Raw genomic sequence first — 25,079 nt, 5'->3', positions numbered from 1 at the left:
TAAAAATTAAATCTAATTGGTTGTCAAACAAATATGTAAAGTATATAATTTCAATAAGTTCTTGAATAACAAAATTTGATTATTTTATTGCGTTAAAAAAGTTTTCTTGTATAAAAGAATTATTACGTTTATACCAATAGTACAGGATTGCCAACTTACGGAAAATTAATTTTTCCTAGAAAACAGAATTCTTTTTTCTTTTTTTATTAATAATTTATAAATATATAATAATTACTAAAAGGTATTATATTTTGCCTCTTCGTCGTTTAATTCCATCATTTGAGAATGGAACACAGTTCGATTCTATATGTCAGGGCATGTAAAGAAAGTGAAAATATAACCGCCATCTTGTTAATGCTAATTTTATTCGCGTAAAATTTAAAAAATGTATTAATCATATAGATTATAGATTTTTATGTAAATAATAAAATATTAATTTCTTATATATGTTTTAATATACACAATCGCTAGATCATATAAAGTATATATTTCACAAATCCATCTTGTTATCTTGTATATTCTACATATTTATTAAAAAATGATTAATTTATTAATATTAATTAATTTATTAATTATTAATATGACAAAAGTAGAATTTCCGTTGTATACAGATATATAGATTATAATCAAATTTATGATATATTCTATTCCTCTCTCTCTTTATTCTTTCATAGAATTGACAATAACAGAACGATTTTTAGGTTATGAGCGATCAAATAAGTCATTATTTAAACGTTTTTTAATTTAACTGCATTATTATATCATATAATATTTTTTTATTGTGTGATATCGTCTTATAAGAACATTAATTTATAAAAAAAAAATATCAGAAACTTAAATGTTTTCTTTACATTTACATTTTGTATATATATTAATTAAATTTTGTTTGAATCCGACCCGTACTCGTAATATATTTCTCTAATAATAGGTTATCTATTCAAAAAAAGAAATGTATCCAAAGAAGATTATTAAAAAAGTACCAGGGGATATACCACCGCCAACAAAGAAGGAGAATCAAGGACATATTGAAGATTTAGCTAACAAATCAAAGATAGAATTAGAAGAACTTTTAGATCGACAGAATAAAATGCTAACAAATAAGTGAGTAGTATGTAATACAAGTTTTATTTCAATATTTTCTTATATATTATTTTTCAGAAAATTTATTTCGATACTTCCTGATAAAGGGGAAAAGATCATAGCATTTCGAGATAAATTATTAAACATACTCAATTATCAGAAAGAAATAGATAAAGCAGCTGTATTTCTATCAAGACTGAATATAGCATCCGAAGGAAAAGCAGCAATGAATGAATTAGAATGGACAGGTTCTTATACCAAAGAAGTTCATAAAAATAAAATCATTGAATTGGATAGTGATGATGAAGAAGAAGATCCATTAAAGATTTTAGCACAAGTAAGTTCTATACAACTATATCTATAAAAAGACAGATATTCTTATCAATGTCTATACAATAATAGCCTACAGGAACTGGTGTACATAAAAAGAAAATTATACCTTTACAACCAGTGGAATCATTAATAAAACCAGAAGACTTAGAGGAAATTGCATCTTTTGAAAATGAAACATCTGCAGAACCAATACATGTAAAATATGTTATTGATAAAGTTGAAAAATCTCAGGAAAAAAATCAATTAAAAAGGGAACCATTTAAACCATATAAAACTAGTAAGAGTAATGTTCATGACCCAGAGAAGGAGAAAGAAAGAAAATATACAAAATATTGGGAAATCACTGCTGCTACTCCACCTCATATAGTACATGGTGCTATAAAATCTTTAAGTTTGAATGAATCTTTACAATTGCAAAGAGAACATGTAAAAAAGTTACAGGTAATAAGACAAATCATCTTATAGAGAAATCAAGTTGTATTGTAAAAGATTATTCTATTTAATATATTTATTTTTTTAATAGGAAATGCAAGCAAAACACGCAGCAGAACGATTAACGCAACAACTAGGTTTGCATAATATTGGTTATATACCAGAGAATGTAGGCGATTATCGTGTACATAAAGCTATAAAGGAGGATAGTTCTTCTAGTTCTGAAAGTGAAGAAGAAGAAGTACATGACGAAGAAGATAATGATAAGAGAGGAACTATTGTTTATACAATAGATTCTATTAAAAGTTAAATACAGGATCAATTAAAAAATAATTATGGAAACGAAAACCATAAGTTTAACGTTGCAAAAACAAGTTGAATGTAATTGTACAGTTTGTTTCATTCTGTAAATAAATACTGTAGAAAATATTGTATATATATATGATAAATTTAAAAAATATTTATATTTAAATATTAAAAAATTAAAATAATTTAATATCTTATCAGTTCTTGGAACATATCTTGCGAAAACCTAAGAATATCTTCATTTTACTTTGTTTTATTTAAAATTCTAAATTTAGGTGAAGAAAGGATAAAATTTCCATATTTATAACTTTTATTTTATTTTAGTTGTATATCAATTGTAGCCAAAATTGTTAATGATTTCTGTGTATGGAGCTGCAGCTCTAGCAACAGATGCTCCAGCCTGTTTTGTGAGTTTCTGTAATTAAAAAATTAGTTAAACATATGTTTGTATAAAATTTTAAATACTCACACACACATATACATATAACTTCTTAAATAAAAATAGTAATTTATTATTAAAAAAACTCACTTTGAGCTTATTTCTCTTTTGGACCTCAAGAATGGATCTGACACGTCGCTTGTTTTCCAAAGTACGCACCACAGCTTTGTATTTCCAACCAACTTCATGGGACAATCTTCCTACATGACAATACTAAAACAAAAGAAATATTCGCAAAAATTGCAGTATTTTACTGCATGAACATTTATATATATATGTAAATATTTATATTATTGTACAACTCAGCTAAATATGTCATCAAATCCGGTAAAATATACCGTACTCAGGCGCAAATTACCATACCATCATTGTTTTCTATAAAATAATGTCATTGACAAACAAATCATATATATAATAATTAGAGAAGAACTTAAAAATATAGAACTCATATACACACATTTACAACATTCACAATAATAAAAAATTACCTTTCTACCAGGCTTCAGACACATCACTCTCATAGCACCTGGTACAACAACACGTTTCCTATGATCATATGGTGGTGGACAGCCTTCATAAACTTTCAACCTTCGAAGAGCATCCTTACCCCTTTGCGTCTTATGTGGAATCATACCTGCAATAAGATATTCTTATTAATAATAGTTCAATAGAACCATAAAATGTATATCTGCATTCTTAAAGATCTCATAAATTATAGTAATTTCATTAATTATCAAATAATGTAGGTAAGATATATGTAATCATTGATATATAAAAAAAAAGAAAAAAAAAACGCACACACACATTATAAAGCATACCTCTAACTGTTTTCCATAAAATTTTACTAGGTGCACGGAAATGAAACGGACCACGTGCAGGATTGACGTTACATCTTTTACGCAAGAATGACATAAACTTCAACTTATTCCTGTAATCAAAAAGATACATACAGATAATAATATATTTTCTACTTTCATTATTGGTTAAGTTTCTATTTAAGAAATAATAATATATACAAACCTGAAGAAGTTACCAGAAATATTAAGTTGTTCGCTACGAACAACGATAACTTTGTTACCTTGCAAAATAGTTTTTGCAATAATAGCCGCTAAACGGCCGAGTAGATGGCCGCGGCCATCTATCAATATTGGCTAAAAATATACGATTATATTAGTGATAGAATATTATAGTTTTTTTATTACCTAATTAATATTACACGAGAGATTTATTACAAGATATGCATAGATCATAATGATAACAATAAAACGACATTGATAAAATCCACGTGTTTACGATATCAATGAAAAAGCGTCTCAATAAAATATTATGTATAGAAACACTTTAACATTTATTATAGAATTAATTTTATATAAAACGTACTAATACTAACACTTTATTGAATATATGGAAACAATTAATAAGGCATACTGACAAGAAAACAATCTATAACGAACAATGTGGGTAAGGTACGAACAGAACCTAACTTTTCGCCCGATACGATATGTTAGAGAAAATAATATTTTCGGCGCACATCATTTTCTTTTTGCAGTATATTTTAATTGACATTGACAAATAAATATAAAAATAATGCCTCAGAACATTTAAATAAATAAAACTTTGCTACGAACCTTTTCACTGAAGCCAGTCATTTCGACACCGTACCGGAAAAGATCCAACAGACATAAAGTGATGTAAAAGTTCTTACCGGAAGTTCATTCATAGAGATTTCTTATCAATGTTACCAACATTGTAAAAATATAGTACTCTCCGATGTATACACTGTGTATATTTTCTAGTGAAATTAAAATATTCTAGTGAAATAAAATAATTAAGCATCTATTTTAAAATAAATAGAGAAGAAATTTGATAAACTCTATAAGATATACGAGATGTTATACATTATTATTAATTGCATCGGAATTATAGTTTCATTAATTCCACCAAAAAATGGATTGCGCTATATATTTATCGAAAATTGTGAATTTATAAAATATTTTGTATTATTGTGACGTTAAATTCAAAAAACAAAACATACATATATAGTGATTACACGTTAAGAGAGATTCAATTCAGCAATCATAAATTTATAATTTATTGAATTAATTTTAGAAGAAAATCAATTGTTTCAATATTATTGGATATAAAATTTGCATAATAAAAAATCTATTATCGTAGAAAAACATAGGAGAGGGAAATGAACGGTTACGTATGAGCTTTGATAATCTAAAAAAAATGTTGATTATTTAATATGTAAAAAAAAATAAAATCGAAAAATAATAACAATATGTAAAGCTATCGATGTTCAGTGACGGTGTATAAAAATCTTGTTGACGATGTATAAAAAATTTATTTATCAACTTTAGATGCCGTTTGCTCATCGTATTGAGTAGAAGGAATCATTGGCGGTTTGAAACCATATTCAACTTTTGATTGTTTGAAATTACCAATATCTCCTAAGGGATACCCTTCGGATTGTCGAGCATTTCTCATAATCCCTGGTACAACTGATTGTTGTGTTTCAACAAGGAAAGACGGTGAGGATTTTAATTGCATTCGCAAAGAACTCGACGACGTTTGACGCGAATCCATGTATTTGTTTTTTGGTGTCCTATCCTTTTCGAAAATTCTACCGCGTCTTCTATAAGAGCGCAAATTTCCAATGGAAGCAATTTCTTTCGGAGGAACAGAATTCGAGGATTGTTCTAAGTAATTGTAATGACCATTTTTATTATTATATCCCGTAGTACTTTCTCCAAAGTAGAAGCTTGGCTTTTTACGTGCGTTTTCGTGAATCGAAGACGAATTTATATAGTTTCTATGAAAAGGAATCGACGAAACTTCAGCGTAAAATTTCTGTAATGATCGATGAACTTGCGATGGTTGAACAAGTTTATCAATCTCTTCGGAATGCACTTTAATGTTTTCTGAATTTTTTCCGACCTCAATAGGATAAGATTTACGATTATGTTTTACTACCTTCTTCTCCGAATGATCCGAAATGAGTTTTTCAGTCGAGAGAGATGGAAATTTTATATGAATCGGGTAAGGTTGCATGATGAATCTATGAATGACTTGAGGTACTTTCTTTTCTTCTGTTTTTTCAACATAAAATGCATACGGATTCGGTAAACGAGTTTGTTTTTCTATCGTCTGTTTATCATTTGGTATTTGAGCAAGTTGTTGTGGTAACGACGCTTGTTTATCCATTATTTTTTCAATCGAATAAAATACTTTGTTATCCACATTTCCTAATTCAGTAGAATGTAAGCCATAAGTAGGTTTCTCGAAAGATTTCTTCGCTATTACAGAATAAGGCGAGGAGACTGGTAAAACGTATCTGGTCTCGATCACAGGAAGAGGATTATTCTGAATGATCTTTTGAAAAAGATGATATTGAGATGGGTCCGATCTTTCTTCGTTCATATTTACCACGTAATGATGATCACTACCTTCTTTATCTGATTTAAAACTATTTAATGTTTGATGTTTATTCCCTCCACTTGCCGTTGTTGATATCCTATTGAAGATATTTCCTGCATCTGTATATTGTTCGTATGATATAGCATCTTGAGATTGGCCCGGCAATAACAAAATTGGTATACCAATATTATTGCCACTACTGCTAGTACTCTGTTGAGCTGGAAACGGATTAGCTTCTACCCGTTTGTCGCTGGACAGATATAATCCCATGGAAATATATGGAAAATTGATATTTTTCTTAGCAACACTATCGGAGTTACCAACGATTAAATTATTTGGTTTTTCTTGAAAACCGATCGATTGACGAGTTCGCGAAATTTTTTCTTCGATATTATCGTCGAAATTACTAATATAAAAGTTTGAATTTCCTGGTTGAACATCAAGATCAGCCGACCGATGTTCTCCCCTAATACGAAATTCTTTTTGTATATTATCCAAATTGATCGCGTTATTTACTTTAGCTTTTTGGAATATATTGTCAACGTGACGAGAAATCGGCGGAGATAATTCCACTGGATAATGTATTTCTTGAACAGGAGCATTATGATAAATTTCAATCGATTTCTGAATTTCGACAGTATCATCGGCTTTCTTCTTCTTCGTCAAATCTTCGTCAAAAATTGGCGATTCCGACTGCTTAGAAAATTCGTAATTTATATTTATATTCGAACAGGACTTTGTGGATTCGTTATTGCTCGTAGCATTTCCTCCGTCAAGTGTATTCACTTCAGTTTGTGCGGTGCTAGAAGAGACAACGCACTTAATTGATTGATTATTTTCGCTATCATCATCGATCAAAGTATTTTCTTTAGCATTTACAAGAGCTACACCAACGCGAAGAGGATTCAAAACGAGAGTCGATCCAATTACATCTTGTATTTCCGGATTATCGCTCTTATTCGGTGTCTTTTCTGATATTAACAGCGAATTTGAAGCTTTTAACTGTGGAAAATCCGGTACGATTATAGGACCAGAAAGTCTTTCAAACGGCGACGATACCATTGAAAGACTATCGGATTCTTTAATGAAATCATTCTTCTCTGATTTGATCGTTGCGTCGATGTGATCAATACGATCGAATATTCTTTCCTCATCATTTAATTCACCTTGTTCGGAAGTCCTTTCATTTATTCCACTCCCTATCGTACTCTCTCCGTTATTTCTTATTCGTATTATATTTCCAATAGAAATATTATTTTTCACCACATCTTTTATTTTGCTTTTTTTTTTATCCATTTCATTTACATCTCTAAATGGCATCGTAAAAATCCTTTGTAAAATATCCGACGAGCCAGATTGATCGTTTATTTCTTTAAGTCTTCTGTGAGATACAGACATGTCATATTTGACATTCGATAACGGAACAGATCGACTTTTTTGTCCAAAGTTATCAGAATCTTGAAAAAAGTAGGATTCTTCGGAACCCGCGAGATCCACTATATTCGTATCATTTGTTTCATTGTTCTTTACCGTAGGTTGACGAAGATGGATATCATCGAGGGTAGAAAATCGATCTGATAATTCATCTTGCTTGAATGTTATTATATCAGTTGTACTTTCGTAAAAAGTTCCATTCTTCAAATATAATTTTTTCGAAAGTGAAGGGTCTATAATTTGTTTCTGCGGATACGCTTGAATTTCTACCAAGTGCTCGGTCTGAAAAAGATATAACAAAGGCATTTAATATTAATGTATCGGTATCTACGAAAATAGCAAATAACAATAGTTAGATGGAAACATTGATTTGTTCCATATCATATATCACATTTGTATAATATAGTGGAAGGAAAGTTTAGAGAATCGTGCCAAGAGTCGACATGATTCGTTCAAAACCTGTTTAAGTGGAATATCTCTACAGTAAAGCAGTTCGAAATTAGCGCATCAGGCAGAGTCGCGATGAGAGAAAGGCGCAATTACGGTACCAGGATGATCTCCCTTTCTCCTATACCGTTGGATGCAGAAGTGAAAAAAGGACTGCATTGCGGGAAATGATGCGTCGTATTTTTCTGACTCATTTGAAAGAAAAACCAGTGAGAGTTGTATAAATTTGATAGGTCGCGTAAAAGTAAAATGCATAAAAAATCATTAGTTCCTAATATACTGGAACGTAAAGAAAATAATACAAATTTTTGCACGCTCTCTTCTCATTATTTTTGCTAAATTTGGTGGCTTTTTTTGGACGAGTAGAAAATTTGATAAAAACAATTTAATTTTAAATATACATTCAAAAATATAGTCATAGCGAGATATTTTGTTATGCTCTTCTCTAAAATGTGTTAGTAATTAAGTTGATTGTACTTACGTATTTATTAGCTGAGTCATTCGCAGTGCAAAACTCCAAATTTCCAATAATACTCGACCAAATGGTAACAGCAAGCTGTAAATCAAAACGATTAAATATTTTTCATAAATTTTCTTTTCTTTGTAATGTCTCAAAGAAGAAATGTATTTATGATATGATTTTTATATGCAATATTAATAAAAAACTATGTTTCAATTAATTCTATGTACCTATAAATAAATTTTTTATTTTATATTATTTTGGCTCGATGAATTGCGGAAAAACTTACTATACGGTATTGCATTTCTTCTAATTTAATACATGAAAAGTCAGCTATCACTTTGCGGTAATCCTACGATAGAAAAACTTTTTAGTGTTATGCGACCTTCTGCGGCCGTTTTCTTATTAAGTCTCCGAATTCTTCACAGAATCTTGACACAACGAACGCACTTTGAAATGACACAGTATACTACTTTGCTCTGACGGGATGCACTTGACTTGACTTAAAAGTTCCAGTTATCCCCACGCGTCGAAAGTGTTCGAAGAAAGCTACTGCCACATACAGAATCTGTCCAGCATCCAGTTTTCAATATACATACGTATGTCGGGTGCGATCGTCCGCGATTACTAAGAATTTGAGAGCAAGAAAGAGAACAACGCGATGATCCATAGGATTAAGAAGGAAGTGGGCCATTCATACAAAAAATTTCACATTTTGGATTATCTTTTTCTTCTATTCTCCTTTTTTTAATATGTCGCAAAAAAGTGCTAACTTTGAAAATTTTAGATCGCTATAGTTCCCGAGATACGGCTATTTAATAATAGGATTTTTTCTACTTCTTTTAAATTTCAGTTATCATTGAAAATTATTATCATTGAAACAATATTTCGTATAAAAAAATAGAATATATTCTTTGGAATATCCTTTTGTCAATCCGGAATGTAAAATATTAGTGTACTCGTATTTCAACGTACATATGAACATATGAACATGGTGATATTACTCTGAAATTTATCTACTAAAAACCGAAATTTTTTATGGGTTTCACGTAAATTTTTTATGTTATAATGCAATACATTGTTAATCAACCTATCATTTTTCACCATTATTTAGTGTAATATTCTTGTTGGTATCGTCGCTTGAAAAACACAATTTTCTTTTATTTAGCGATAAGCAACTATTATTGACAATTTTGTAATTATCTTATTTATACATCGTCATAATTTTTATTTCTTTTTGACGATCGCTGTATGTTTCTTTATTCTTTTCTTTACCTACAGTAAAAACAAAATAATATTTCGAACTTTATCATTAATTCTTATCTTTCGAGTTTAAAATTATTTTTAAACGAATTACTTTAATTACTTTAATACATACATATAAAGTTCTTTGACAATAAAATGAAACGATACTGCATCAATCGACTTCGCTCCAGTAGAAGAAGCTTCCCTTTCTATCAATGGCATTGCTGTTAAAAATATTCGTATATATTTAAAAGTGAAAATTAATTGAGAAATCTCTCGAAATTTATAATAATGAGCTACGCATGGTAATAAATATATTGCTTTTCTATTATGTATGATCATTATTATTAAGCTACGATCTCAGTGAAGCAAAAACTTTTTGTTGATGTTCTATGTATCTTGAAAAAGTTGCCGCTTGTTACCGAATGATTCTTCGTGTTTCTATTGTTAGCAAGAAATGTCGTAAAAATAAAAACAAAAATGAAACATGTAACAATATATGACAACAACAACAAATGATCTTCCATTCTGTACTCTTTGTCACCCTTCATATTACATACGTATCGTCGCTACAATGTTAATGTGATTTATACACGTATACGTACATACATATATATAAAACGTTCGATATAGTAACATGGAAAATGATTTAATTATTAAGTTAATTAAAGAGTACAGAAGGTACAAATGTTATTATTGCGAAATTTCAATGTAAATGACAGTTGTTCTACGGATGATATCGCTGATTTACGATTTATTTCAATTTTCCGTCTATAAGATTGATACCTCAAAGTAGATATTCTAAATTCGCATTTGACAAGCATAAAATACTGAAACTGAAACAATATCCAAATATTCTTCTGATTATTTTGTTTCAATATGAATAATATGTTTCTATAAACTGATATTTATTGGAAATGTTTTGAAACATGTAGCAACAAGAGGCAATAAAAAGTTCCTTGTATTGTTCGTGAAAACATAGCTTTCGAATAAAAATTTGTAACAAAAAATAGTATTTTTCTTTATACGAATAATATAAGATAGATGGAATGTGAGTTCTTAGTTCTAATATGAAATTGATTACGTTATTATTTACAATTTGTTTATTTACACATATGTAGGCCGTTATAACTTGAAAGATAAATTACTGTAAATAACCATATAATGTGGTTATACAGACATAAACGCGTGCACGCTCGTATCATATAAATGATAACAAAATATATATTCTCAATATTTATATAAGAAATTAAAATACATATAAAAGATTCTTTTTTCTTTTCCTTTTTTTTTGTGTTAATTTAGAAACCGAGAACTTCACGTGTTTACTTGTGATTATTTGTCACGCTATCTTTCTAGTTACTTTTGGTGCTGCGATCGCAACCGAATGGGTGGATTCCAATGTAATAGATAAAAAGAGAAAATGAAAAAAGAGAGTGAGTGAACGATAAGCAATATATAGTTCATTTTACGTTAATATAATTCTGTCCTCAATACAAGTTACATGATTCTTGTCTATGTCTATGTATTGCTATTGGTCAGTGAAAAAAATTAAACATTTTTTAGACCAATCACATATCGCATATATTCTCTTAGCCAATTGCGATCTTGCACTTTGTTATAACTCTGAAGAGTAAAAGCCATAATTGGTCAAGAGCAATTTCAATTTTTTTCTATGTTTGGTAACAGCAACAGGTCGCCAAGAAAAGCGCAACCAGTTCTTCAGCCATTGTATCATCGCCGCGCGGGTCGTGATTAGTCGATGAGTGCTTTGGTTCTTTCAAATTCATTTATACGATTTTCATCATCTCATTTCTAAATTAATTTAGAGTAAGTATAAATATGACATGATTCTTAAAAATTTAATTATTTCTACATTTTCGGATAGAAATTGATATTAACATATGTACACGTAGAAGAAACCCTTAAGAGAAAAAATAGTAACCAGTAACCGTTATGCCATAACGCCTTCAGTATTTCTTTGAAACGAACGCAACAATATGATGCGCAGTTAATCGAAGATATACAATAACTGTAATTCGTTCTTCATTTTTAGTTCACATCAATATAATGTTGCTTATGATATTATTTAATTTATTTGTCAAGTTAAATTTTGAACTGTGATCAGAAATAATGTCCTTTGTTATACACCATTTCAATAATATTGTGAAGAAAATACATAATTTCCGAAAGAATGTAGATATATTCGACATTACAAAAAAAAAATTATATATATATATTACAGTTACAATTCTAATTTTTATTTGATATTTTAGAATAATTTTCAGATTTTTTAAAAGCATCTTTCTAATTTCAATTGGACTTATCTGTTGGAGATCAGTATTGTATAAAATATGCCTGCTCCAGAAGCTGAACGTAATACTAGAATTGCTAATTTCAAATTCAATAATAAACATGAAGTGAGTTCAATGTATCATTTTTTATGTTTATATTTTTTACTATAAATTTCATAATGTTTAAAATATATTCATAATACAAGAATGCATATTACAAGACAATAGGTTTTGTTATATTTTATAATTTGCAATTATAGGAAGCACGTAGGAGAAGAAGTGAAATGTCTGTAGAGTTACGCAAAGCAAAGAAAGAAAATCAGTTATTAAAAAGACGTAATTTAAATATAATCGAAGATGCAGAACCATTATCACAAACAGAAAACCATGATGTACTCCCTATCTCTACATCAATTGAAGAGATTGTTGGTGGTATGCATTCTTCTGATGAGACTATCCAGCTTCAAGCAACACAGGCTTGTAGGAAGATGTTGAGTCGTGAAAAAAATCCACCTATAGACAACATGATACAGCAGGGAATAGTACCACGCTGCATTGAATTCTTGGACTCTCATCACAAGTATGATGATAACTTTTTATATTATGTTACTTATAATAAAGTTCTGATACAATATTGGTATTATTCAGAAGTTGTTTACAATTTAATTCTTTTTAAGTTGTTTATGTAATAATTAATATTTATTCATTAATTTATAGCTCTGCACTACAGTTTGAAGCAGCATGGGCTTTAACTAATGTAGCCTCAGGCACATCTGAACAGACACATGTTGTTGTGAAACATGGTGCTATTCCAAAATTAGTAGCTTTGCTAAAATCTTCTTCATTGAATGTTGCGGAGCAAGCTGTATGGGCATTGGGAAACATTGCTGGAGATGGACCAATGGCTCGTGATCTTGTTCTTGGCCACGATGCAATGCCACTTTTATTGGATTTAATTAAGCCTGATACTCCTGTATGTATGACATTTTATATGAATACTCTTAAAACATTTGTTAATTTTTTCAATTATCTGTGCATGAAAGAGTATATCTATAAATATATTGTTACAATTAAAATAATTGTATGTTGTTATACAGAATTTCACTTATCAAATCTTTGTTTTGCAGTCTCTTCTAGGACAATATTTTGATGATTCATATATCGTGTATATGTTCGATCGACGATAAATACATATAATATTTTTAATAATTATTTTTTTATCCATCTCTTCGATTATTTCATACAGCCTTAGTTTTATGTTGTAATGGATAATTTAAATTCTACGAAAATATATTGTTTGTATATTTTGAACTAAATTTAACTAAATTTAACTATATTTAACGAATATAGGTAACATTTGCCCGTAATATCGTTTGGACATTATCAAATTTGTGTCGAAATAAAAATCCACCACCACCATTTGAAATTGTAAGAACAGCTCTACCAGTACTTAATCGATTGCTTAGCAATACTGATAAGGATATTTTAGGTATAATAAGAATAGTTTTAGATAATATAACAAGTAATATAGTAGAATATGTTAATCAGTATTTATATATTATATAAATATTATAGCTGATGCTTGTTGGGCATTGTCATATCTTACTGATGGACCAAATGACAAGATACAAGTAGTAATTGAATCTGGTGTTATTCAAAAATTAGTAGAGTTACTTTCATCCAATGAAGTAACACTTCTTACACCAGCACTACGAGCAGTTGGAAATATAGTTACAGGAAATGATGTACAAACGGACGCAATCATTTCTGCAGGTGGACTTCAACATCTTGGTGCATTATTACAACATAATCGCGTAAATATCGTCAAAGAAGCTGCTTGGACTATTAGTAATATTACTGCTGGAAATGTAGAACAAATTCAGCATGTTATACATGCTAATCTTTTACCACCTTTAATTCAAGTGCTTGAATCTGTAAGTTGATGTCTTTATAAAAAAATGTTATATTTTTAAATCATTTAAAAATTTTTTATCCATCACTTGTTTTAGTTTTAATTTTAGTAAAATTAATATATTTACAGGGTGATTATAAATCACAAAAAGAAGCAGCATGGGCTATAACTAATTTAACTTCAGGAGGTTCAGTTCAACAGTTAGCTCATTTAGTACAGATGGGTGTATTAACACCATTTTGTAATTTGCTTGTATCTAAAGATTGGAAGACTGTCCTTGTTGTTCTGGATGGTTTAACAAATATTTTGCAAGCAGCTGTAAAAATGGGTGAAGTAGAACGTGTGGCTGTTATGATTGAAGAAGTTGGTGGACTTGACAAACTTGAATTTTTACAACAAAATGAAAATGAACAAGTATACCAAAAAGCCATAGCAATGATTGATACATTTTTCTCAGATGGCGTAAGTACAAATATGGAGATTTATTATATTAATTTCATAAAATCTATATTTACAATTAGCTTTATATTTTATGAGATTAATGAATGCCATTCACTAATAAAAATAGGATACCGAGGTCGCTTCATCAACATTACCTACAACACAAGATGGACAATTACAGTTTACACCTGCTGATACTGCACCTCAGAAAGGTTTTAATTTTTAAAATGTTTAATCATTCATATATTACAGCTCACAACAAGTTATAATTCATTTGTAAATATTTCATAATAACTGCAAAATATTAGCAATCTCATCACGCTAAACTAATACTTCGTATTTTGTGTTCTTTTTATATTCTTAAACAGCGAAAATTATTTCGAAAAAGTGTTTTATTATCTTTTTTTTTATGGTAACAATTTACTATATTGTATTGATCTGTACTGAGAAAATTTGTTTAAATTTACGATTTCGACTAGTATGCGAAATTGTGCTCTCTACGATCTCTCTCTATGATTTTTGGAATATATACGTTCCACATTTATTTGGAAGATATAATATCATAAAATATTAAGATTAAGATAGGCTTTTCAAAAATTAATTTTTCAAAGTATCTTGTGCATGTTGAGTTTTTTGTCGTATTTTTTATTCCTTATACTTCCTTTTCATATTGTGACACAAAGACGTATATTTGTCAGTTATACTGAATCTAATTAATAATACAAATTTGTTTTTTTATGTATTTTTTAATAAAATTCATGTGTACTTGATTCGCTTACGTACTTTGATCTTATAACCTTTTATACATATAATAGAATATACCTTTTAAAGAAATTAAAAGATCGGTTATATGTAATTTTATAATATATGAAATTTAGTTTATGTTAAAAATCTGAAATATATTTTAATGAAAAATTTATTATAAATTATAGTGACTAGATAATTGAGTACATACTTAATATACAATATTTATGTATAGGTATGCACTAAACTAATATTGTTTAACCTGTTTACTAAACATATAAGCACATGGAAAGTGGATTATGCTACCATAGTAGAATAATCTAACTCTCACAAGAACTTCGTGAAAAAAAACCTATTGAGTACTCATAATATTGCCAAAATACTTAAAACTGTAAAGTAAAAAATAATACTTTCTGGTCATTTCTATATCATCTATCCGTCCTTACTTCTATACATAATTTATGTTATAAATATATAAAATATTAATAGGCAAACATTGTAGTGATCCATACAAGCATATTAATGTACGCTACGTAGAATTGCATAAACCATTTTTATACTATCGACCAAGAACGATGTCACTTTGATCATTCACTAGAAAATGATAGACAAATGCAGCTTTTTTTCTATCAAATGTAGCTTGTGTTGCACGACTTCTTTGTAGTCGGTCTTCTCTGCTTCTTGGTGGATCTCGTAAAAAGATTGATCCAAACAAAGTTGCTATGAAAAGATTCATAATTTTTTTTTTAACATTACATATGTTTTTACATTATGTAAACTTATAAGAAATAACAAACATGTATTTTAACTAACCAAGAGTTTTAGCATCCAATTCATTGTCTTGAGTGTGGTTTAAAAGCTCTTGTAAGAAAAAAATAATATACAAAAACACGCTTCTCCTGGTTTCAGAAAGTTGCATAACAATCTACAATTAAAAATGATATTCAATTACGAAAAATACATATTGTGTGTATGTGTGAATTCTTAGTATATGTATATATATATATATATATATATATATATATATATATATAGTATATGTTTAACATATATATATATAAGCTTTCTATATTACTTGTTTGCATTGTAAATAGCTCGTCGCTGCTGTTAAGCAAACACTATGTAGATTATATGGTATCAAAGGTTCTGCCGTCGATTCTAGTAGCAAAAGTAATGCCTCTGCTACAGAATGTACGCTACCAGCTTCATTCGATCGAACATGTTAAGAAATATTTAGTTTTACATCTTTCGTGTAAATAAATAAATAAATAAATAAATAAATAAATAAATATACGTATTTTAAAGGATACGCATAGATTCTTGACTTCCATTATCCAACCAGTCTCTTATAGCAATAATTTCACTATGAAGACCAGGTGTTTCAAAGAGGCCAGGAGTTTTTATACCATGACGATATAGTATATCAACTAATTGAAATATTTCTTTTGGTATTGCATACGGTTCTAGCGATAAATTTTTATTATTTTCCTACAATAAATATGATATAGTAATAAAGTAATTGATATTTTTAAGTTTCTCTATAATATTTATTAACTTAATTTAAAATATACTTACTAATTCTACCAATCGACCGGCTGTAACTTCTCCTATTGGTATTGGAATGTGAACTAATGCTTCCATTGATGATCCAAAACAACTTCTCTCATAAGTACCTTTTAATAATGTATCATTATAAAAAAAATATTTGTTGAAAAATTATAAATTTTTCATTCATTCAAGACAAAAAATAAACATTTATATGTACCTGTAACTGTTATAAAAATATCTTTGCCTCCTTCAAGATGTAAAACTAATATATCATATAATTTGTCTTCTCCAGAATTTAGTTTGCATGCTGACTTCTTATCAACGTATATTTCTAATTTAATATCACACTTTTCACCTATAAAACAATATAATATTATAAAAAAAAGTCATTATTATATCATAAAAAATGTTTACCTGGTTTTATAAAACCTGTATAGGGCTCTATATGTAACCAGTCTTTACAATAACTGGTATCATCTAATTTTTTTATGAATTCAAATTGAACTGGCACTTGTCCTGTATTAGCTATAATGAGATCTTTACTACTAGGTTCAAGAAACTTTAAAGTATCGAAGATTACTTCAGTTGTATCAACCATTACTTGGGGTAAAAATTCATTTTCTAGTTTATCTAATTTCTTCATAACTTCTTCATGGGTCTTACGATATTTTACCACATCAATAATTCTGATCTATAGTAATCAAAGATAATAGTACTTAATGCTATGTCCAACATAATATTTCAATACATCTCTGTTTTCAGATATCTTACTTGTGAATCAAAAACAGCACTGACTGGTTTATGATCAGATATTTTTAATTCAGCATGACTTCTATATTCTAGTGCCGTGATAGCTTCACCCTTCCATAAAATTCGATCACACCAAGCTGGTGCTCTACCCTTTTCACTATTTTTTAATTAAATATTGGAAGTAAAATACATTTATTTTAATGACATATATACGAATTTGATAATTATTTTAAATAAGATTTTTTAAATTTAACAAAACCTGGAATCCCAATTGTCTGTACCCGGATCATACTTATAGGTCGGTTTGAATTTTATCTCAGCTTCTTGAAATTCTTGAAATACACGACCTAGTCGTCTTTGTTGACCTAATTGATCTAATGCTAAAATAGGAGCATAATATCCTATAAGAATATAGTGCTTAGCTATTGTTGCATCCATTTCTGTTATCCGATAATTAAGATCTCCCAACCAATAAATTTGACTATAAAGAACCAAAATAAGAAATAAATATGAAATAGTACCTTACAATAAATTATATCAAATTACTACATTATATACATATATTTGCTTACTCATGCTCTTTAAAGCTTTTAGGTGGCACATATTTTGAAAAAGAGAGCCTTGCACATATATCTGCATAATCTTGATTTCGCCGTTCATATTCTTCACAATGAGCTGCTAAATGCGCATTAACAAAGCAAATAGATGTATTATGAATTGAACAGCTTACTGCTACACCACCTTTGTTTCCCTTTAATAATAATGTAAGATAAACTATTTAAATAGATGATTATAAATATTAAAATAAAGAAAAAAAGATGTACCAGTTTACCCATAATTCCTGTACCCACTGTGTCAGTACAAACGTTTTGTATATATGGCATATGTACTTTTTGAGCAAATACAAGCAACATCATGCCTACTAGTCTTACAACAGCAACTGGACAATAAGTACCTTTAGGATGAAGAGATTTTGTTACAACTATCCTATAAAAAAAGTAATTAATTGTAAGTGAAATTGATTATAGTAAATGTCTTTTACATTCTGACAATGAATTTTTACCTCCATTCTTCTTCTCGTGGTGTATCATTAAATAAGAATGCTTCTTTACTTAAATCTAATTCTTGAAATCCAATAGCATACACATCAGGAGGTATTTGGTCACTACTTAACCATTCTTCTAATTTAATTCCATTTGGCGGTTGTCCATTCACATTCCATGTTCCTATAAATATACTGTAACAAAAATATAATTCAAATCAGGAATACAAAATCTATAATTACATATATAAAAATATATATTTATAGAAGAAAGAGTAACAAACCGAAAAGTCTTGCTGTATGTATAATCATCTTCTTTACATGCCATCTGGTAACGCACTACAGATTCCCTTGCAGCAACTGGTGATTTTCCAGATGCTATGGTTTGTCTGGATACAACTAAATCAGGACTTTCTAATTCTACAAGCTGTAAAATAATTAAATTCAATCAACTTTCAAATAGATGATAAATTAATTAATAATAATTGGAATTACTTTCAAATTCTTACAGGATCAATCACATTTTGAGTTTCATTACTAGTACTATCTAAATTACTCATATATCCTGTTAATTTTTTTATCCATAAGTATTCTGCTGGTGAAATTTTTGATTTTTGGTAAACTAAAAAAGATATACTTTGAATAAATCTTCAATGTCAGAAAATATTTTCTTTCCAGAATATAAATAATACATTACCTTCTATAGCACGAAATATTTCAGAGACTAAAGAACTTGTTGATGTACCACGTTTCATTTCGAATATCAAACGAAGCTTTCTGAATGCTATGTTCAAATATACATATAAACCTTCTTGTTGCTTTCCACCTGTATCTAAATAATATGATAGATATTTATTATCTGTTTCTGAACAATAAAAATATAAAATACAATGAATCTCTGTATAATACAACAGATGTTCCATGTCATATAAACCTATGGATTATATATTGATTATGAATGTAAAGGCTAATTTCTGACTATGTGAGTGTCAAAATATAATGTGGAAAGTTTTCTATAACATGGAACATATTTATTGCATTGTGTGTGTGTGTGTGTGTGTGTGTGAGACAGAGACAGAGAGTTTTATTGTATTTATAATTACCTATATCACACTTAAAATCCTGATCAATAGGTAGTACTCTTTCTATAGTTAAATCACTATACACTTGTGGAGGTGTTCTAGATATAAGAAATACTACTAGAGCATATGTTGCTCCTTTATTAACTAAGGCTATTACACGTGTTGCTTTTACCCATCCTTGCATTAAAGATGCTTCCATTGCCTTTAAATCTAGTTAAGGTTATTTATAAATGTATACATAAAATGTTTCTATCACTTTTAATATCAGTTACTAAAATAAAATTTGTATTAATTTAGATAAAGGATACAATCACTACTATTTCACCAGAAATAAATTTGGATTGAATAATAGCCAATTGTTCTGATGAAGCCATGGTATTAGTTATAAATATAAATTGCAGATTATATGGCACTTGGTATATAATTTGTTAAATACAGATGCAATGAACCATGAGTATCTATTTATTTTTTATTTTATTTTTTGTATTTCTATCTCCTAAAAATTATTACTTTTATTTATATCATTAATAATATTAATATTTTATATTAAATATATATAATTTTTTTTTATAAATTAATTATATAAATGTCTCAGAATACTAATGGTTAAAGGACAAATACAATTAACAGCAATTTAATAATAAAATTAATGAGATAACAGAAATTTTTGAAGCATTGAAAGGATAAGAAATTAAAAAAGAAATATTTCTTTGTGTTAGAAAAATTCGTTGTCGATTACAACCATGCGCAAATATATAATAATACTTATTCAAAACAAATACGTGGATGTATGTGTATACATAGGTACAATATTAAGTATAATTAATATAGATAGATAGATACATAGTAGGAAAGGAGGGAGGCAGGGGAAAAGAGAGAGAGAAGGAGAAGGAGGGGGAAAGAGAGCGAGGAAGAGAGAGACAGAAACAGAGAAAGAAAGGGAAATAGAGAGGGGGGATAGAGAGGGAGGAGGGAGAGAGAGATTATAAGGAGACGCTTAATCAAAAAAAGTATCATTTATCGTATAATTCGTATTGCTTTACTTACCACTTAATATATATTTAAAAAAATTCATATTTCCTTAATTACAGTCATGATTCAATTTTTAGATAAAATATTAAAAAGAAAAGCAAATATACATTTCAATAAAAATGTAAAATTACAAAACTCTTTGACAGAGCTATCACTATTTATTACACTAGCGTCAAAAACGTATTATCTAAATCTATGAAGGTTTTATACATAGATTGGTATAACTATCAGAACTTAGAAAACAGAAAGATGGCACGCGATAAAAGTAAAATATGGATTGTCTTGTTTACACGAAAACTAATAGAAATGTATCAGAAGTATTTTCATGGTATAATTGCTCAACCAATCACAAAATTAAATGGAATTAGTTATCGTTATATAGAAATATACTTATATCGGTTCAGTATAATTTGGTGTTATTGGTGGTAACTGATGGTAACACTGAAAAATAAGTACAAAGTTGCAAAAATGTCTGTGTTGGTCGTTGCTTCGTGAAATTTTTATTTATATGTTATTTACCTATTGCCTTATTACAGGCAATGGGATAAACAAATTTTTCGAAACATATTTTTAATTAGAAGCTCTACATAAAACAGGTATATATGTTTATTATAGGTCAAAATGATTACAGTTTTAATACACTAGATACAGAATGTTTACTATTTCCTGTCATTTTCTTATTTATTGTAATAAAGAAATTAATTAATATATTTAAATATGTTAAACATATGAAATTTAGATATAACTTATACTACTTGTTAAGATAAAGGATAAAGTATGAAAATGATAAGATCTCATTGAATTCTTTCAATGATTAACTTAGTTGATTATTTTTATTTAAAGATAAGATAATATTTATATATCTCAAAGTTATACACACACACACACTTTTTCTACTTTCTTGCTAATGTCATTTTAATTAAATTAAATTAATTAAACTATATATTCACATATATATATTTTGTTTCTTTTAGCACCCAATTTTAATCTTAATGTATATAAATTTAATTTTTTAATATAACTATAATAAATAATATATCTATAATTTTAAGAATTTATTACTTTGAAATTATTTGTTATAGTGATAAAATATTTTTATTCTATATTACAGGCATAATGTTAAGCAGTATTATGAAACATGTTTTACATTGTTGCTTACTGCTCATTGTTATTCTTATATTTGAATTTGTCTCTGGGGGATTACAATGGAACATTGATAAAACAGAACAATTAGATCCCTGGGTCAGATATGGATTTTTTGGTGCTTTAATATTATATCTGTTACGAAGTGTGACTTTTCTTTCACTTCCTCAAGTTCTATTTAATTTTGTTGGATTAACGATTTATAATGCATTTCCGGATAAAGTTATTCTGAAAGGTTCACCACTATTAGCACCATTTATTTGTATCAGAATAGTAACACGTGGAGATTATCCACAATTAGTCAAAACTAATGTAAATAGAAATTTAAATAAATGTATAGAAGCAGGCCTTGAGAACTTCCAAATAGAAGTAGTAAGTGACAAACCAATAGGGTTGGTATCTCATCGTAGAATTACAGAAATTGTTGTACCTGCAAACTATCGCACAAGTAGTGGTGCTTTGTTTAAAGCACGTGCTTTACAATACTGCCTTGAAAATTCAGTAAATGAATTAGCTGATCATGATTGGATTGTACATTTGGATGAAGAAACTTTAATGACAGAAAATTCTATTCGTGGAATATTAAATTTTGTATTGGATGGGAAACATCAATTTGGTCAAGGCCTAATCACATATGCAAATGAAGATGTTGTTAATTGGATTACAACATTAGCAGACAGCTTTAGAGTAGCAGATGATATGGGAAAATTAAGATTACAATTTACAATGTTTCATAAACCATTATTTAGTATGAAGGGTTCTTATGTTGTCACTCAGGTAATGACAGATAGATGATATTTCTTATTATCAAATCAGATATGCAACAATAACTTTTATCTTATAGATGGCAGCAGAGAGAGAAGTTTCATTTAACAATGGTTTAGATGGATCTGTTGCAGAAGATTGCTTCTTTGCCATGAAAGCCTTTTCACAGGGGTATACGTTTAATTTTGTAGATGGAGAAATGTGGGAAAAATCACCATTTACATTATGGGATTTTGTACAACAAAGAAAAAGGTGGCTACAAGGTATATTACTAGTGGTCCATTCCAAAGCAATTCCATTGAAAAAAAAATTGCTACTAGGTATATCTTGTTACTCATGGATAACAATGCCCTTATCTACTTCTAATATTATTTTAGCATGGCTATGTCCTATTAGTTGTTCTCCACTTATAGATTTTTTGTGTGCTTTTATAGGAGCCGTAAATATTTATATGTATGTATTTGGAGTAGTTAAATCATTTTCTTTATATCGTTTTGGTATTATTCATTTTTTATTATGTTTGTGTGGAGCATTATCAACTATTCCTTTTAACTTAATAATTGAGAATGTTGCTGTAATATGGGGTTTATTTGGTAAAAAACATAAATTTTATGTTGTTAACAAAGAGTACAAACCACCTATAACTGTATGATTGTTTAAGTACTGTGTGCTCAACAACGTATCATATGTGCATATAATCGGTACCTGTAAGTCTATGAAAATAGCAATATCAATATCGAAAAAATATCAATATAAATAGACTTACAACATTGATAAGTGGAAAATGTTTGGAACTTAAAATGTTTAATTACTTAAATAAGTATGTAAAGTTTTACTAGGAAACCAAATAATGTATCTACATTCAGTTGTAATCTAATAAGGTAATATTTATTTATTATTTTAAAAAGGTCTTAGTATTATTAGTTTAATAAATTTTTCAATAATATTGATCATTATTATTGCATATTTATTTTCCAAAGCATTGTGAAATAGCAATATAAATAAAGCTTGAATTTGTTCTTTTATAACATACAATTTTCTACAATTTATAGAATTGTTAAGATAAAAAAGTAAATTAAAATTGCATGAAATTGAATCTAAAAAAACATATTGTTATTAAAAAAAAGCACTTGTAATATATTTCAATCATATACATACTTTCTTTTCATTTTTAATATTATTATTTGTCAGTTATTATTTAATATAATTACATACTTTTATAATCAAAAAATATTAATATCATCTGTGATAGAGATAGAGGGAGAGAGATGTCTAATGGATTAATCTTCATTTCTACTTTGTTAACTTTTTTAATCTAATTACATATTTTCTAAAGAAATAAAATATAAAAGCTAAGTGCCTCCAAAAGAACAAACATAAAAGATTGCAATGAGGTCAACACGATACAACAATTCACATAATACCTACTATTCTTATAAGTATCCAATTAGACATCTTTGATTCTATGATATAAATATTTGTATGTACGAAGTAATGTTATGAATTTAATTCTATTATATTACATTAAATCTTTACAAGGTATTACGTATAAAATACTTAAATTATTTGATTAGTTAATAAGACAGAAAATTAAGAATTTTTGAAAATAAAACTACATATATAATAAATATTTATATTACATTTACTCTGATTTAATATGTATTTTGTAATCATACTACTAAAATAATATTTCTAATATTTTATATAATCGATCATTTCTAAATTTTGAGTTTTGACTTTTATAAACATTCATTTTCTTTGAATGTCGTTTGAATTAAACAATCAAACGTGGCTATTTCTAAAGATTTCATATTTTAGGAAACATATTTATCTACAATAAAAGCGGACATAAAAGAAAAACATAATGTATCTTCCAAAATAAAACAAAAAAAAGTTATTATTTCCCTCCAAATCTATTCAATTTTTTGCTATTTAAAAAGTTTCAATCAATAGAGTGTTGAAGAATGTGTATTATATTATTTTCATATGTATCAACATATCCAATAAGTGAAAACAACATATAGAGCAAAAATGAAATAAAGTCATGTTGAAACAATTTTAATTCCAATTTAAAGTAAATATTTTTTTTTATAATATTCTGAAATGATGTTTTTATAAGAAATTGTTATTCTAAATTTGTGCCTCTTGGATCTGTGTTTTGTTGCTTCATGTAATGATATATTCAAATCTTAATATTTAGTGAAGTAATAAGTAGTAGATAAGATTATTCAAAAAGACTTAAGCAATCTAGTCATAAAATTTAAAAGAATTGACACATTACTAACTATAGAAATGTTTGTAACAATAATACTAAATGTATTAAATGTTTATTACTATGTCTATACCATTTATTTTTAGTATATATCTTACATGTGAAAGAATGTGTGTCTTTAAGAAAGTAATATGTAAATATCAAAAAAATTAAGTTTAATATCGAAAATTATTAATTAGAATATTTAAAAATGTATATATGTCTTAACAGACATATACATATATATATATATATATACAAACTTGATTTATGTTAATAAAATCATTGAATATTAGTTTAAAAAGCATTCATTGCATATATAATAAATACTATGAAACAAAATATTAAAATGAATATACAAATATATGATTATGTGTGACTTATTTTTTTATTAACCATATCATAAACGAATCTAGTTAAAATATGAAACTGTTTACTGAAAGCTAAGTAACAGATATTTTTTCTACGTCTATATATAT

General features: G+C 27.9%; 6 protein-coding genes across 9 annotated transcripts; 3 read left to right on the top strand and 3 right to left on the bottom strand.

The window, feature by feature from the left end:
• Positions 1-274: 274 nt before the first annotated feature.
• Positions 275-2,593, top strand: LOC127067279 (DNA-directed RNA polymerase II subunit GRINL1A). Of its 4 annotated transcripts, none has more exons than XM_051002041.1 (5): positions 275-417; positions 929-1,101; positions 1,159-1,417; positions 1,483-1,854; positions 1,937-2,593. In XM_051002041.1, exons 2-5 carry the CDS (start codon positions 950-952, stop codon positions 2,153-2,155), a joined length of 1,002 nt encoding a protein of 333 aa, XP_050857998.1. In that variant the 5' UTR covers positions 275-417; positions 929-949; the 3' UTR covers positions 2,156-2,593. The 4 variants fall into 4 exon arrangements, with proteins under 4 accessions (XP_050857998.1, XP_050858001.1, XP_050857999.1 ...); XM_051002044.1 differs by having other exon boundaries at positions 282-387; XM_051002042.1 differs by lacking the exon at positions 275-417 and adding an exon at positions 463-481.
• LOC127067282 (60S ribosomal protein L13a) lies at positions 2,444-4,332 on the bottom strand. The gene is made up of 6 exons (XM_051002051.1): positions 4,219-4,332; positions 3,611-3,741; positions 3,409-3,518; positions 3,079-3,224; positions 2,681-2,803; positions 2,444-2,566 (listed from the first exon to the last, which is right to left on the bottom strand). The coding sequence occupies exons 1-6, from the start codon at positions 4,237-4,239 to the stop codon at positions 2,483-2,485; spliced, it is 615 nt and encodes a 204-aa protein (XP_050858008.1). The 5' UTR covers positions 4,240-4,332; the 3' UTR covers positions 2,444-2,482.
• A 581-nt stretch (positions 4,333-4,913) lies between these two features.
• LOC127067101 (uncharacterized) lies at positions 4,914-8,783 on the bottom strand. The gene is made up of 3 exons (XM_051001630.1): positions 8,641-8,783; positions 8,373-8,447; positions 4,914-7,726 (listed from the first exon to the last, which is right to left on the bottom strand). Exons 1-3 carry the CDS (start codon positions 8,653-8,655, stop codon positions 4,937-4,939), a joined length of 2,880 nt encoding a protein of 959 aa, XP_050857587.1. The 5' UTR covers positions 8,656-8,783; the 3' UTR covers positions 4,914-4,936.
• A 2,499-nt stretch (positions 8,784-11,282) lies between these two features.
• Positions 11,283-16,294, top strand: LOC127066949 (importin subunit alpha). The gene is made up of 8 exons (XM_051001286.1): positions 11,283-11,426; positions 11,873-12,016; positions 12,151-12,470; positions 12,608-12,863; positions 13,241-13,379; positions 13,466-13,824; positions 13,932-14,264; positions 14,371-16,294. The coding sequence occupies exons 2-8, from the start codon at positions 11,951-11,953 to the stop codon at positions 14,467-14,469; spliced, it is 1,572 nt and encodes a 523-aa protein (XP_050857243.1). The 5' UTR covers positions 11,283-11,426; positions 11,873-11,950; the 3' UTR covers positions 14,470-16,294.
• Positions 14,371-20,647, bottom strand: LOC127066946 (inositol polyphosphate 5-phosphatase OCRL). The gene is made up of 18 exons (XM_051001265.1): positions 20,457-20,647; positions 19,718-19,905; positions 19,431-19,611; positions 19,025-19,159; positions 18,837-18,949; positions 18,612-18,754; positions 18,349-18,522; positions 18,110-18,272; positions 17,858-18,036; positions 17,545-17,766; positions 17,307-17,442; positions 16,950-17,226; positions 16,753-16,890; positions 16,563-16,660; positions 16,298-16,475; positions 16,063-16,190; positions 15,801-15,912; positions 14,371-15,707 (listed from the first exon to the last, which is right to left on the bottom strand). Exons 2-18 carry the CDS (start codon positions 19,781-19,783, stop codon positions 15,547-15,549), a joined length of 2,604 nt encoding a protein of 867 aa, XP_050857222.1. The 5' UTR covers positions 19,784-19,905; positions 20,457-20,647; the 3' UTR covers positions 14,371-15,546.
• Positions 20,648-20,750: 103 nt separating this feature from the next.
• LOC127066950 (beta-1,4-mannosyltransferase egh) lies at positions 20,751-24,966 on the top strand. Its single transcript, XM_051001287.1, has 3 exons — positions 20,751-21,037; positions 21,553-22,361; positions 22,429-24,966. The coding sequence occupies exons 2-3, from the start codon at positions 21,558-21,560 to the stop codon at positions 22,999-23,001; spliced, it is 1,377 nt and encodes a 458-aa protein (XP_050857244.1). The 5' UTR covers positions 20,751-21,037; positions 21,553-21,557; the 3' UTR covers positions 23,002-24,966.
• The last annotated feature ends 113 nt before the right edge of the window (positions 24,967-25,079 follow it).

This window comes from Vespula vulgaris, chromosome 10 (assembly GCF_905475345.1).
Source record: "Vespula vulgaris chromosome 10, iyVesVulg1.1, whole genome shotgun sequence".
Taxonomy (NCBI): Eukaryota; Metazoa; Arthropoda; class Insecta; order Hymenoptera; family Vespidae; genus Vespula; species Vespula vulgaris.
This window is presented reverse-complemented; position numbering and strand designations above follow the sequence as displayed.